The sequence below is a fragment of the Nelumbo nucifera genome, chromosome 1 (genome assembly GCF_055504915.1).
Source record: "Nelumbo nucifera cultivar China Antique chromosome 1, China Antique-T2T, whole genome shotgun sequence".
Lineage (NCBI taxonomy): Eukaryota > Viridiplantae > Streptophyta > Magnoliopsida > Proteales > Nelumbonaceae > Nelumbo > Nelumbo nucifera.
Genome location: NC_142649.1, coordinates 69407236 through 69423612, shown reverse-complemented (window position 1 = coordinate 69423612; position 16377 = coordinate 69407236). Strand labels below are relative to the sequence as shown.

At 37.3% G+C, this 16377-nt stretch overlaps 1 protein-coding gene across 1 annotated transcript; it reads left to right on the top strand.

The window, feature by feature from the left end:
• The first annotated feature begins 727 nt into the window (after positions 1-727).
• On the top strand, positions 728-8029 carry LOC104594062 (uncharacterized). Its single transcript, XM_010254183.3, has 3 exons — positions 728-1098; positions 5986-6009; positions 7288-8029. Exons 1-3 carry the CDS (start codon positions 873-875, stop codon positions 7611-7613), a joined length of 576 nt encoding a protein of 191 aa, XP_010252485.1. The 5' UTR covers positions 728-872; the 3' UTR covers positions 7614-8029.
• Positions 8030-16377: the final 8348 nt, after the last annotated feature.

Genomic DNA, 16377 nt, shown 5'->3' with positions numbered 1-16377 from the left:
TATTGGCAATAATGGTACTACTAAACAAACGATTTCTGTGATTTCTGAAAAATTAGTGATTTATGAGAAATCTCATCATAGGAATCGGCTGACATGGCGATAACGGTACCAAACAAACAATTTCTCTGATTTCTATAAAAAAGATAAGTGATTCATGAAAAATCTCGTGAGAGTAATCATCGTCGATCTCAAACACCTCATAAGCAATGTTCATCTCACATGATATTCCAGATCGACCGTATGAGATGCATGTGAGGCGAATGAGTTTATTACTTAAACGTCGGCTTAGCATTCCAGACAAAACGCACATTGTCGCTGTCGGTACGCGTTTCCACCTCACTGCCATTGCTACTATTGCACCCCGTAATAGTTGTATGTATTGCATCTTTATTCTGTGGGTCCCTTTCTCTTTTAATCGGATCATGGCCTCTAATCGTGCTCGTGTAGATTCAAATTCCTCGTGAACCTAATCTAAGGTTGATCCCGTTGGTTGGTGGGGCCAAGTGTCCCACTTACATCCATCGATAAGACACTCCGGAGTCCGGAAAGCAACGGAATTCCATGGTGCCTTAACTCTAGAAACAGACGTACCCAATCAAGCGCGTCGGGGGTCTTCACTCTGACTCACTCCTCGACAGAGTTACAGAGAGAGAGAGGGCAGAGGGCCATAGAGGCCCACAGAGTTACGGCAGTGAAGTCGTCGAATGGCGTTAAAAAAGACAAAAAAGCGCGGAAGAGCTTCTGTGCCGATGCCGTCGGTGGTTTATTTCTTGAGTTCGTAGATCGGTGGTGCGGAGTGTGTTCTTATTGAAAGAGATTTTTCTAGTCAAGATCCTCTTCACTTTCCATAGGAGAGAGAGATAGAGAGAGAGATGGCTGTGAATCAGCAGCGCCTGTGTAGCCCCGGTGTGTTTAAGGCGGGTTTGACTGTAATGGCTATGTGCTTGGCCGGATACATTGTAGGTCCGCCACTGTATTGGCACTTCACCGAAGGCTTGGCCGCTGTTAGCCACACCTCTTCTTCTTCTTCTTCTTCCGTTTCTTGCCCTCCTTGCGATTGCGATTGCGCTTCTCAGTCCCTTCTCTCCTTGCCCGAAGGTAACGTAGCCACCCACGAGATCTGTTATAAGTATTCTTATTTGTTTAATCTTCAAATTTGTTTAGATCCTCTACTAAATTGCTTCAATTCTATTCTAAATTGACCATATGCTTGTGTGTCCCAGTCTCATACTGAATCTTTTTGGTGTGAATAAATCTTGATTTGGAGACACTAAATTTTAATTCCTATAAGGGAAGCCTCACCACTATATTTCAGAGTCTTAACCAAAGGGTGGCATCTAGTTTCCAATTTGTCTTGATAGTCACTTTAATTTCCTAGATTGTTTATGAAATATGTAGACCTAAGCTACTCTCGCAGACGGTGTGCTTCTTATATAAGTGGTTTTTTCCTTATGAGTTTCCCCCGCGTGCCTGTTTGAAAGATTTATGACTCTGGATGTTGTTTTCTAACTATGTACTATATTTGTTCTATGTTATTGAGACAAATGTAATGGTTGATCCAAGTTAATAGCCTGAGACACTGTAACAATCAAAACTGGGGATACTGAAGAACTTAGAACTTGGTAATTGGAAGCATTTAGACATTTTTCCTTTCTTTTCTTTTCCATTGTTTTTTCTTTTGAGATAGTAAAGTATTGATTACGATTACTGAAAGGTCAAAAGTATAGAAAGCACATAGAGATTTTTCCTCCCTTTCTCACGAGTATAAAATACATCTATTAACTGATCTTAATGATAAATGATACTTTCACTTTCTTTCCTGAAGAAAGTGCTTCTCCCTGTTACAATTTCATGGGAACAAAGTGGAAAGGTGATAAATAAAGCCAATTAATAGTTGAAATACTTTAAGAAGTAATTGGAAGGCAACATCTGCAGGGAAATCAATACAGGAATACTTGATGATACTTATCATCTATGATGCCAGAAAGTCATGATACCAGAGATTATTTGACCAACCAAAACCCCTCGTGAATTTTGATGAAAACCCGCCTGATTGTTTACCACTTTTAAAGCATAATTGCTGCATTCTTCTTGGCTGGTGCAGGGTTTCTAGTATGTGGGGGCACATATTATGGGATTTTCTACCTTTTTCCCACTGACGGGAGTGAATGGGAAGAATGTAATGCTCTTATGTTTGAAAAAAAAAGATCAGCCCCTTCAATTTTGGAGGATTTCAAGGGCTTTAACATCAAACATTTCAGAAGATATAATTCAATTTTTTTCATCTAGGGTGTGTGAGGGGAGGAATAGCTATTTGGCATTGGCTCCCAAGTTAGCATATGAAAACCCATTGAGATAAGCCTGATATAGATCCCGAATATCAGAGCTTTTTTATTGTCTTCAATGTGGATCCATCCCAATGTGATGCATTCAAGATTCTATCAGATATTACTACCATATAAGTGCATATATACATATTATGTTAAGCTAACATATTTCTTAGAGAAGTTGGTTTAAGTATTGATTTATTTTTCCAGTGAAGGCTTGTTGGTTCAAGCCCCATGCAAGTATTGTATTTTTAATAATATTTCTACTTTACTTTTTTTTTATAAATAAAAGTTCTACTTTATTTTATTAATAATATACAGTCTTCAGGTCTTCTTTTGTTTGTTTTTAATAATGATATTTATAAAAGTCTAATTTAACAATGTCAAATTGTATCCATATTGGGTTAGACTTGGATAACAATATCACCTGGGTTAGAAGAAAGCTAAAATGAGAGGTAAGGGATTCCAATTTGTAGGTCTTCATCAGTGTTATCAAAGCATCGACTAATAACTAGTTGACCAACTAGTCAGTTAAGGGCCTTGCTGACTGCGTCATGAACTTGTAGTTTGATACTCATGGTGTGGTCACCTTGGAGGACTAAGCATCAACTAGTGGCTAGTTAGCCTAGTTGACCTTGTGAATGACAAAGTTATTTTAAAGGTTAATTTGTTTCCATTTATCTCTGACTAATTAAAATAATATTACATATGAAATATGTGTTTGTTCTGTCATATGCATGATAATTGCTATGATCATTTGAGCACATGGTTGGGCAAGTGTGTCATGATTGGGCAAGTGTGTCATGATAGAAGCTAGGCATAAAATAAGAGTTCAGATCTGCTACTAACCAGACGCTCCCAACATTCCCAGCCGGCCACTGAAGCTGCACATTGGGAACATCTCCCTATCATTCATGGGGAGATGTTCCCAATGTACAGCTGCAATGGTTTGCTAGGACAGTGGTGGGAGTGTTTTGTTTGTAGCAGATCCCTACCCGTAAAATAAAGCAACAATTTTTTTTTTTTTTTTTTTTCTGGGGGTGGGGGGATCTTTGTTATGTCTTCTTTCAGTCATTGTTCTAATGCTAGAGATCAATGTTCTAAGTTTTTTTTTGGTTCAATAACAGAACCTTTTTATTAAAAGAAAAAACAAGAGTTTACAAAGGAAGCAAAGGGAAGAGAGAAAATCTCTTAACCCTCCCCAAGAGACAGAAAAAACAATTACAACACTGCCCAGAACAATTGTTCCCTTCCCACTCCTTGTTTGGCCAGAGTATCTGCAAAGGAATTAGCAGTTCTCTTCACCCAATGAAGCTGAATCTCTATTCCCTGAGTTACCCATTCAAAAGCTCTTTTTTCATTAGCAAGTTTCCAGAGGTTACTATTCTCCTCTTGCAGCCATCCTATCACCAATTTCAAGTCTCCTTCTATAATTAGCTTCTGAATGTTCATCTCCTTTGCCTTCTTAACCCCTTCCAGTTCCGCCATGACCTCGGCCCTAAGAGAATCAACAAGGTTCTAAGTATCAATTCATATTGTACCATATTGTACAATATGTATTGCTTTTTCGGGTTGCAATGCTAAATATTAAGATTTCAGACCTTTTAATAGGTTCAAACATTAACGTCCATCTTAATATATTTATTTGTAAACTCATCAAACTGAAAAAATTAAATAAAAAAGGAGTTTTGTAGGTTGAAAATTCTGGATTGCATATCCATCATGCCAATACTTTGAACCATGGTATGGAGTTTTGATAAACAGGTGATCTTATCTGATGCTCCAGATTGCACTCTACCTTTGAACAATAATGACTGTCACTCCTTTTCTCAGCTCATCCAGCCTTCTATTTTATGTTTGTAAAATGAAAAATATATAGTAGATGTTCTATATCATTTCTTTTAGTGTGGATATTTAAGCTTACATGGACTAGTATATGAGGTAGCATCAATATTTTCAATTGATAACATGTTTACTTTTGTGGTTGTGCACCAACTAGCAACTGCATTGTCTAGGGAGGATAAAACGATTGATCAGACATCATTGCTATTCAGATTTGGACCAATACTCATGCCATTAAACCAATATTGTTGTTCTTTGTAGAAGAGAGGGAAAATTCTATGGGGATGTGTAAGAGCAGCCGTATGTTGGACAGTTTGGGAGGAAAGGAACCAACGGACCTTTCTTGGGAAAAAAAGAAATAAAGGTGTAATTACTGAATTAATTTCCATAAGGGTGATTCAGTGGGCTAAGACTTTGAACATTTTTGAAAACTATTCAGAAGGAGATATCATCAGGAAGTGGAAAGAAGTGGATTGGTCAGTTCCAAGGAAGAATGTAATTCACCCAGTTTGGTCCCCACCAGCTTCAGGGTTCACTACATTAAACTTTGATGGAAGTAGCAAAGGAAATCCAGGTCTGTGGGGTATAGGGGGAGCTTTCAGGGATGATGAAGGTCGAATTATCGCATTGTATTCGGGTCCTATTGGCTCGGGGGACTCTCTTAGAGCTGAAATATTGTCTGTTATGGAAGGGTTAAAAAGAGCTCGAGAATTAAATATCAGAAACCTGATAGTGGAAAGTGATTCTAATTTGACTATCAAATGGTTAATGAAAGATGATTCGAGTTTGTAGAAGTTTCTGAATGAAAAGAAGAAAATTAGATATCTCACAGAAAATATGGAAGTCAAATTTCAGTGGACTAAGAGGTGTGCCAATTCCTTGGCAGACTCATTGGCTAAATAAGGGGTGGGAAGAGAAAATTTGTTCTGGGCAACATAGTAATCTGAAATGTTTTCTTGGGAGGGTTAAGTGTTTTTACCCCTCCCTTTGTATTTTTCTATATTAATATCTCTTAATAAAAGTATTTGTTATTTATCAAAAAAAATATTGTTGTTCTTTGTAATTTTTCAGATGTGTGCATAATCTGTCCTTGTACATATCAGATTTTACCATCTCAAATCCAATTCAGGGGCTGAGTTTTTGAGCTTGTGTTTGGCCAGTAGGGTTGAGGTGGCCCAATAGTCACCTAATTTATTTAAGTCATCTATTTAGAACCATACATGTAGCCCACACCATATAGTTGGGACTTGGGATAAGGCTTGGATGATGATGGTGATGATATAGAATCGTGCATGTATTCCATATAGTTGGATTATGCTAGAAAAAGTTGCTTGCTGAATTTTCAGCAACCATTCAAACCAAATAAACTGATACCATGAATGAATGACATCCATTGTGACATGTCTGGGGACTAATAGTTCCAAACATGGACAACATGTTTTGAAACTATGTATTTTTTTTTCTTTTTTGATCAGTACGTAGATTATATTTTTGTCATATGTTTGGTGGGCCTTATAGAGATTGATGCAGAGCCTGGGGTGCTTCCCTTTACACTTTCTTTTGATAAGTAACATATTGACCGAACTGTTACAGAATGGCAAATTAAGATTCATGTAGCCTACCCTATATAGATGGGACAAGATTTAGATGATGATAAATAACCATTATTGATTTATGCTCTTATACTTATGCCAAACCCAAATGCATGTCTGAATATGTATTTCTTTTTTTTATCCTTTTTATGCCTTATATTTTTTTTTTACTTTGCCAAAATGTTCTTATTTTGTTTTTTGTTTTTTTCATGTGCTTTCTGCAGGATTGAGCAACTCCTCATTTACAGGTTTGTGTTCCTTCTAAAAACTAGGCCCAAAGGAGGTAAAATGGATTAATGTGATATAGGAAACAATGTTTACTTTTATTAGTTAACCAGGTTAGCTGTTTGTATAACTGCAAATGCAAGTAATATTAGACATATTGGTGGTTTTTTTTCATTAGTTTTTATTCTTTCATATTATATATTTAATTCTGAATTTCCATAATTATATATGCATTTTGGCCACAAATATGATTAGTAAAACAAAGCTCTATACATTTGCTTTTTTAATTAGGAGAATTTCATGTTATTAAGTACATCTTAGGTTATTGTTGCTTATCCAAAAAGAAAAAGAAGAAAAACAAAAAGATTAGAACAATTTATAATACTCCTTCCAGCTAGTGAGCCTGCTAAAGAGTTAGCAGATCACATAACCCAGGAAAAAGCTTCTCAAATGGAATTGGCTAGAGATACAGATTTTATGTTTAGGTGTCTCAATTGCCAGGGGCCTGCACTTCCATCCATCATCCAGTAAATGACTGACTCTGAATCACCTTCGACAATCATATTTCTGTGTTCTAGTTATCTTTCCAGTCTCAAGCCTTGAAGCAAAGCCAAGATCTCAGCATTGATTGAATTTCCAGTACCAATCGAATGTGAGAAAACCTCTAGTATGTCTATGTTCTTGAAGGAGCCACCCATGCCTGAAGCAAACCGACCAGACCACAATTAGTTCTGAGGCCTTCAATCAACTCAACTTCAAGCATCTGAATGGTTGCTTCTGTGTTCTCTTACTCTTATGCTTGAAGATGTGCATCTACTCCTCCCTTAACAACTTCTCTCCTCAACTTAAAGAGCGACTCTACTTCCCAAGCAATGGCATGTCTAGATGTGTCATCTACCCATTCCTCTGCTTCTCATGGATCCTTAAGCATCCTCTCCCCTTGTTGCAAAATCACTTTGCCTAAACCTAAAGAAATTTTCACATGCTTCATCATCCATCTTTTCCCTTACAAAAAACCACACAATTTATCTCCATGACAGTATTTTCTTTGTTGATAGATGGCTAGCTGTCATATATGGGAAACTTATTTCCTACAGAGTTACAGCGATTACAAGCTTGGAGAACCAACTTCTCATTACAAGGAATTATACTGTTAGTAGAAATTTCACCAAGCGGCCGTGTTTGCCTGTCATCTGAATGATAATATAACCATAGACATATTGGTTTTGTAAATTCTTTGGATGTGCAGTCAACTAAACTGTAGCCATTGTTCATCATTCTATTGATTAACTTGTACACAGATTGTGCAAAGCATGATCCAGAGGTCAGTGAAGACATGGAGAAGAACTTTGCTGAGCTATTGTCAGAGGAATTGAAGCTGCGGGAAGCTGAAGCTTTGGAAAACCAACGGCGTGCAGACATGGCATTGCTTGAGGCTAAGAAGATAGCATCTCAGTATCAAAAGGAGGCAGATAAGTGCAACTCAGGGATGGAAACCTGTGAAGAGGCAAGGGAAAAGGCTGAAGCAGCATTAGCAGCGCAGAAAAAAATGACTACAATGTGGGAGCTTAGAGCAAGACAAAAAGGGTGGAAGGAAGAGGGTACAAAATTTCATGCCGAGTCTTGAGTAGATGTCAAGGCAATGGAATAGCTCTTCAATGGAAACATACCAAGATGCTCTCAAACTTGTTCATCCACAGTCTATTATTGATAGTTTACGACAAAATTCTTGTTGCACATCAATGGTGATGATTTGTTGGGGACTAACATGGAAGAGGTTCGGCTCTACTGTGTTTGATTTGATGAAATGAATCTGATAAATTGGTTCAATCTTAGTGCTATTTCCAGTTGGCATAAAGTTACTTGGCTTCTGGAAAGCAGCTTATATAGTTATATGTAAGAGCTGAGGCTCCTAAATTCTTTACCGCATTTCCTAGTTTTAGCTTACAAGTAATTTTATTTTTTTAAGCTGTGTAGTTGTCATTCAAAGGTGCCGACTTGGCCAAATTGAAAACAAAATACGAGATTTCTTTATTGAGACTATGAATATAATCACTCTTTTCCCATTATAAAAAGCTCATCATCTAATGTTTGTCCCAGCTCTCTGGGGGTCTTGGGAGGGGTTGGCTGAGTACGGTCTCTTTTCTCATTATAAAAGAGTATAAATGTATAATACTTCCCTATTTATGTTTAGTCCACCCTTCTCTTTTCTCATTATAAAAGAGTACGGTCTCTTTTCTCATTACAGATGAGTTGGGTTTATTTGATTAGCCTATCCAAGCCGGGTTGCACACTTTGGGCCGGCACAGTGTTTCTTTCCCTTGAGATATTTTGGGAGTCAGTCTGGTATGGCCTATGGCCCAAATCCATGTGGGCTTATGCCGTGCCATGGGTTGAGCTAGTCCATGGGCCGAGTCTTAAGTTAGGCTGCAGTTCGAATTAAGTCATGTTTTTTAAAAATTTTAAAATAAAAATGAAAATTTTAACATAAATTTAAAAAAACCTTAAAATTTTATTTTATGTAAATTTTGATGTATTTAATTATTTATATATGTGTCATAATTTTATGCGTTTCAAAGTATATTTTACAAGCGCATGATACGGTGGAAGGGTATATCAACTATCAAGCATCTCGGTATAATGTTTCAAAGTATTTTAATGGTCGATTGGACCTCCGCCAGACCTAAGGTCCATGGTAGGTCTGTCCAGCTTGGACTCATCTGCTTAGATAGAAGGCCTCAAGCCTGCTAGGTCCTTTGCAACCAACCCTGGGCTTGGAAAAGAATAGAACCCCAATGTAGCTCAATTTATCTTGTGGATAACTTGAGACATATCACATATGAGGTACTTCTCTTCTTTAGCGAATGATACTTATACCTAGGGCTGTAAGTCGGGCCGGGTTAGGTTGGGTTGAGGTCAATCCTAGCTCAATCCTATGTTTTAAACCCCCAATCCTAACCCTAATCTAATCCGACCTACTCAACCCTAACCTTAACCCTAACTAATTCCTTCAACTCTAACCCAACCCGATGTCAACTTCGGGTTGGGTTGGGCTTGTGTTGGGCCCAACCCAACCTTCCCATCCCTTAAAATCTAGTAGAAAAATAAGTATTTATTTATCATGAATTATGACTTATGATAGATTTTTTCTCAAAAATATAAATTCATGAAATCAACAATAATGAAACATAAAATTATGGAAATAAAATCACTAATAACAATTCATAGGATCAAACAAATAATTTGAATCTATTTGATAGGTCACACATAAAAATTACAAGACAAAAGGAAAAGACAAATAGTCAAGTACCTGTGAATAACTTAAACTAAAGAAAGGCATGATAATATGTAGGGGGGCTATATAACTATCATGCATCTAAACAAATCAGTGTATATATATATATATATATATATATATATAATAGAGTTGTAGACTAATAGACTAGTAGTCTAATACTATAGGGGGTCAGGTTTGGGTTGGGTTGGGTTGCCCGAGGGTCAATCCTAACCCTAACCCAATCATCAACCCGGTCCAACCCAACCCGACTTTTTCGGGTTGGGTTCGGGCCAACCCGGCCCAAGTTGCAGCCCTAATTATACCCCTTAAGCTTCGCTAAGTTCTCTGGATGTGCATTCAATTCTTGAGTGTAATCCTTCATCCTACTGATATCCAAAAGCGTCCCTACACGGCTACACCTACACGCATTTCTTAGAGGCTAAGCAGATAAGAATATAGATATCAGTATACCGAAAGGAAGCAGGCAAATACAACTCAGGAACGGAGAGACCCGTGGAATCGTGAATGGGCAAGTTTGAAACCTGAAGCTGCTTCTAGGCTCTAGAACGACAGGGAGATGGGTGAAACTTGGGGTATGTTCGTTTTTTTTTATTTTGAGAGGGGCAAAGCTGGTCATGCGGTTTTGTTTTTCATTGATCAAGATATGTATATTCTTTTTTCATATTTATGTAGGATTTATAGAAAATTTATTTTCCTTAGATATTACTTACTGAGTAAATGATACTTATCTCTTAGGTGGATAAATAATTTTTCCATCTCAAGGGGAAAGTTGCCAACAATTGCATAAGACAAAATTATCTATGCTAATAATGATTTTTTATAACTAAAATAATCATTATTTTATTTATTTGGAAAATAAAAGAAGATGGATAAATAACTTACCAAACAGCTAACAGGGTGAGGAAGGAAGAGACCACAGAGTTTCCTGTTCAATATTGAAAGTAAGTGTCTGTGCAATAATAATACTCATTAAAGAATACATATTGGGATGAAATGATCTCTTGGGCCTTCTTCATTCACAGTGTTTAATCCTATTGGTAGTTAAAGGTAGATCTATTAATAATTGCAAGTCAAAGAAGAAGATTTGATGAGAACTTGATTAATTGGGTTGTCAGGCAAATTAGTTGAGTAGTTAATATTATTTATTTTCTAGTTGAAGTAGGCAAAATAGTTGAATTCAATTAGTTTATCCCTGTCTCTCATCTGATGATTCATACGTTGTTTGTACTTGAAGGTTTAGTTTGGAAGGAGTACAAATGCAAATATGTACAGTGCAGATACATACAAAAAATAAGGTTTTGCATTCTACATCAAGGTTTTAAAAACTGACTTGGAAATGGAATCGTTCTGGACACCGGTTTTCGGGTCAACGGTTCGACCGTCCGGGTTAAACGGTTCGAACGGTTTAAATATTGTAACTGTTGATATGTCATCTTACCCATTAGATTGGAATATTAGTGTAAGATGCATATAAATAAAAGAGAAAAAGGGTTTGACTATTTGAGAATGAGAGATGTGAGAAGTTTAGGAGAGAGAATAGAGAGATAGAGATAGAGAGAGAGAGAAGAAGAAGAAGAAGAAGAAGAAGAAGAAGAAGAAGAAGGAAGAGGAGGAGGAGGAGGAGGAGGTCACTTGAAGGGTGCAGAGGCAACGATGACGACGATAGAGAACTATAGCAGCGGCGGTGAAAATAGATATGAGATTTCTCTCAGTCTCAAATCTCTCTCTCTCTCTCTCCAATAGATCTCAGATATGAGATCTGAGAGATCTTCTCTTTTCATTCTTGCTCTTACTTAATAAACCGCAAGCCATTCTACGGGTCAAACAGTTTAACGGTCAAACCGTCAAGGTCAACAATTCGTTGACTAATTCAACGGTTTTTTATCAAAGACCGGGTTTGGAGTAAAACAGAACCGGTCACCTGAACGGTTTCCGGTCCGAACGGTCCGACCGTCCGAGTTAATGACAGTTCGAAAACATTGCTCTACATATTTGCATTTGTACTCCTAGACTAAACTTGTTCACGAGCCGGGTTGGGTTGGGCTTTGCCTTTACATTAACAGAAAATGTTCAGGCCAGAAACCGAGCTCAGCCCGACCACTGGGCCTAGGAATTGAGCCCAAGCCCAGCCCAACTATAAAACCCAAAGCCTGGGCCCGAGCTCAAGCCCGACTAGAAATTGGAAAAAAAAATTTCCTTTTTAATTCAATTAAAAGTTATTTTATTTATACTAAAAGACCTCAAAACCTAAAAAAATAATGCAGAGTCTCATTATTACTTGAAAAAAGAGAAGAAAAATATATTATATATATGATTTTTTATTATATAAAATATATTTTTATTAATATAATACATTATCAAGTCGGGCTCGGACTCAGGCCGAGCATTTTTTAGAAAGCTCGAGCCCAGCCCGAAAAAAAGTCGGGCCTGATATTTTAGCCCCGAGCCCGAGCCCACGGGCCTAAGACCTTGTCTAAGCTGGCCAGACCCTCGGACTACCCAACCCATGAATAGGTCTATTCCAAATTGAGCCTAAAATATTTATATTAGATCTTTTAGTACAAACTACAAAGTTGAATTGAATGTTGTATATTTGTTAAAAAGTCACTGATTCAAGTTTCTTAAAATTTAGGGAAAATTCTAGATTAATACCCTAAATTTTGGGGTAATTTCAAGTTAGTATCAGAACTTCAAAACATGTAACTATAGTATCTAAACTTTCAAAAATTGTCAAATTGGTTCCTGCTGTTAATAATATGTCAATTCTCTATATCACATGTTAACATGTGTAATTTGAAACTTTTGAAAATATCAAATCTACCCTTCAATAAAATGTTTATTGTCTTTTACCTTATGAATCATAATAGACATTGTTCCAAAAGTGGATTTGAGAAATAATTGGTCTAGGCAATTGCATGGCTCCACTGAGCTACAAATGCAGGCGGTTGACTCGGTTAGAAGTTGGAAGTTGGAAGTTCTAGGAGAAAACTATTGGTACGAGAGAGAAAGGATGGAAGGAAAGATTATCAGATTTACAATGCACTATTTGCAGTAATTTCCTGGTATCAAGATGAAGACATATTCGATTTGTGGGGATTTATTTAGGCTCTGTTTGATTTGTGGGAAGATTTGGGTGGGATGGGAAAAGATGAAATAGAAAAGTGTAAAAATTTATACTTCTATTGTTTGGTTTTATATATGGGAAAACAATAAAAAAAAACACTGTTACGAGTTGGTTCTTCGCCAAATTCATGTAAGAATAACCTCCAAATTCATGTAAGACCCATTTGGTGCTTTTATTCTATTTAACAAGTTTGAATCCCAGACTTAAGTGGGTTCATATTCATTTCACTAAACAACATCTATCAAACATTAGACATTTGGTTTTATCATAAATGCAGAATAACCTTCATAGCTCTATCCCCATCGTAATGTTCTTTTACAGTCACGGTCAGTGGTAGAGTAGTGTAGAGTATCATGTTGTGGTCTAAATTCATCTGAGCAGTCATAGAACTCAGGGATTTTTGGCCAAATAAATTTTCACATTGATCACGATGATTGAAAACAAGAGCAGAAAGTAATCGTCACAACGATTGCTGAGTGCCCCAACGAATAGAACTACATTGAATGGTCGGTGAGGTTTATGTGGGTGTCATTGATAAAGAAAATTAGATGACAGACAAAGGGCATTTATATCCTTTTATATGCCAATTAACAGCTGGTTAACAGAAAGGATTAAAACTAACTTGATAGTTTAGGTACTGCAGTGACACATTTTAAAATTCGGGTACTAAAAATTATCCCCAAAGTTCAGGGTACAAATATGAAACTTTTCCTAAATTTTATTTTTAATATATTTGCTGATGATATATAATATCAAAGTTGTTTTTAGTTAATCTCATTAATAATACGTAACACTTTGATTATTTTTTGTTTAATTTATTAATACTATTTAATATCCGATTGCATTCTCAATTCAATTGGGGATCGAATGGATAAGATGTGATTCGTATCTGAATATGAATATAGACGGATCAAATTTGGATGTACTCTGCATCCGATTCAATATAACCATTTGCAGCCCCTGTCGCTATAGACGAAGGATTTGAGTAACCTGGGATGTCATTTGGAGTCTAGATCTGCTGATCACAATACATTGTTAGCCACATAAACTTATTTGAATCAGCCATACATCAAGAATATCAGTAGATTGAGCTCTGTCAATTAAATATATAAGAGCTCAATTGGTGGGTATCCATATTCCAGGCTAAGTTTGGCATGCTTGTTGAATAAATGCTTAAAAATAAGTCCTTAACCGTTTTATGAGTATATTTGATGAAAATACACTTATTTTAAACAAGAATAGTATAGGTTTATTCAAAATGATATGGTGGGCCAAGATAAGTCATAAAGGAAATAAGCCCTAATAAGCTCGAAACAGGCCCAAAATAAGTGTTTATTTTCAAAATATACACTTATTTGGAGCTTATTTCTCAAATGCGAATAAGTGTTTATTGGTGTAGCCCAGCTCCAAATGAGTGATTATTTGAATAAATATTTATTTTTAAGCACCCCAAATGCAAATGAGTGCTTATTGGTGTATCAATTGCATTGCGTTCTATTAGCTCGGTTTAGGACTTAATCAGTTTTGATTAATTTGCAGGGGTACATATGCTTGGTACCGGACACTGCTTAAACATTGTGGACAGAATATATGATCCCATGCCTGAAAAAGTATGGATAGATCCTGGGTTTGAAACTATATTAAGATTTGATTGCCCTACCAGAATTCCATTAACAAACCTTACGACTGTGACAAGATGTGACACCAGTTATATTTGATTACCAGTATTATAAAGATATTATAAGCGGAAGAGGCTTGTTTGAAATCGACTCCAGCATCTCAACAGACGATCGAACAGCATCCATCGTTCGACAATTCTCCGCTGATCAAACCTATTTCTTCCAGGTCTTCTCTTCTGCATTCGTAAAGCTTTCGTCACTGAATGTTCTTACAGGAAGAAATGGTCAGATTTGAAAGCAATGTAGCCGATCGAGTAAACTAGGAAATTAATTTCTTGTGATGATTTCAAGTCTTCAGTTGGATCTTCCGTTCTCATATTCTGGTTTTGTATTGTGATTGTAGCTGGAACAATTTCTGATTCAGAAAATCCAGGTTGAGTCTTTGAATAACACAGTTTAATGAAAAATTCTAGTATTCTACCAACGGAGCTGGTGCTAGCTCATCGCTATACAGGGTCTCATCCACATTTTGAGTCGTTTAATTTCATAATTTAATAGGGTCAGAATTGGTGTTACACGTTCTGAGTCAATTATTTAGACGCAATTTGATTAGGTATCTATGTATGTATTCTCAAGGCCTGAAAGTTTCAGTTGTTAGGTGAGATAATTGAATAGGTTTTTATTCTCTAATATAGGCAAAAGTCGTCCACGAGGCTTGAATAGGTTTTTATTAATGTTTTAAAAACCAACCTACAACCAATTTTCAGGTCAGCGGTTCAACTTCTCGGTTCAAATGGATGACTCGTTTCAAATTTAAAAATTAAAAATGATTAAAATAGAAAGGCCAAAAACCATTGTCTAGGTTGCACGGGTCAATGGTTCGACTGCCCAGGTCAGCAGGTTGTTGATCAAGTCAATGGTTTTTGGCCACAGAATGGGTCACGGGTGAAACGGAACCGGTTGCTTCATTGCTTGGACCGTTCCCAGGCCGAATGGTTGAAAAACACTAGTTTTTATTCTCAATGAACCATTCAACATAAAAATTTAAGCTGTGAGGTGAAGTCTTTGAATAGGTTTTTATTATCCAACATGCCCCCTCAGGCAAAAGTCCATCAAGCTTGAAGCATAAACAAGCACAAGCCCACCCATACCTTGCATTGAAATGATACCATTTCAAGGAACTGTTCAACCTAGAAGTTTAAACTGTAAGGTGAAGTCCTTGAATAGGTTTTTATTCTCTAACATGTATAACTTTTTATAGGCATACTTGAATTTCAGTAAGAAGAGAGCAATAAGGTTGTTTACAGATCTAGGGTCCACATATCATCATATTACCACATATACACTCCATGTTCTATGGAAAAAAAGAGTTCAAATCAGCCCCCACAACGTCCCATAGTACATCCCCACTGTGTATTGGTAACATCTCCTGATGATGACATCATTCTGGTACTATCATTGGGAGATGTTCCCAATACACGGCAGGGATGTGCTGTGGGACATTGTGGGGGGCAATCTTGTGGGAGGCTGATTTCCTTCCAGAAAAAGAAATATCACATCCATTGCTTGAATGGTAGAGCACACTTACCCTAATAACCTACATAGTGGTAGATGAAAAGGAATAAATTGGCTGAAAAGAGGGCAGAAACGACAAAGAGTGATTCACAATAAGGAAAAAAAATCTCTCATCAAACGGAGAAAAATGAGAGACTGCATTTTGTGCACCCATGGGTGCATTAGACGAGTGCACCCGCCAATCACAAACGCCCATGTTGAATGAGCACGGGATGGATAACGTCAACAGAAGTTTGGCTGTGAATTGATAGAATTCGGTTCAACTGGACACAAAAATATTTCGAACTCCCCCTCCCTATCTGCTTTTCATTTTGAACTCTAACACAGCAGCTCATCAGCACCTTCACTCCACACTGGCGCCCCTGTGAACGGCGAAACCACTGGCGGCGAGAGACCGAGAAGTGCCCCCATGAATGACGAAGCCACCGGAGGCACTGTGAAGTGCCTCTGTGAATGACGAAGCTCACTGGCACCTTTTGGTTTTCTCCTTTCATTTGTTGGTATCTGATCTTACCTTAGCAGAATCAAGCAATCGGGAAGCGCTTCTAGCTCTGAAATCAGCAGTTGATCCTTCAAACTCGCTTCCATGGGAAGGATACAACTTCTACAACTGGCAGGGTATCAGAGAATGCTTGAGGGGAAGGGTTACAAAGATGGTTGTTGAGTACTTAAACTTGACGGGAACCTTGGACGCGACCAGCTTAAACCGGCTCGATCAGCTCCGAGTACTGAGCTTCAAAGGGAACTCGATTTCTGGTGAAATCCCCGACCTCTC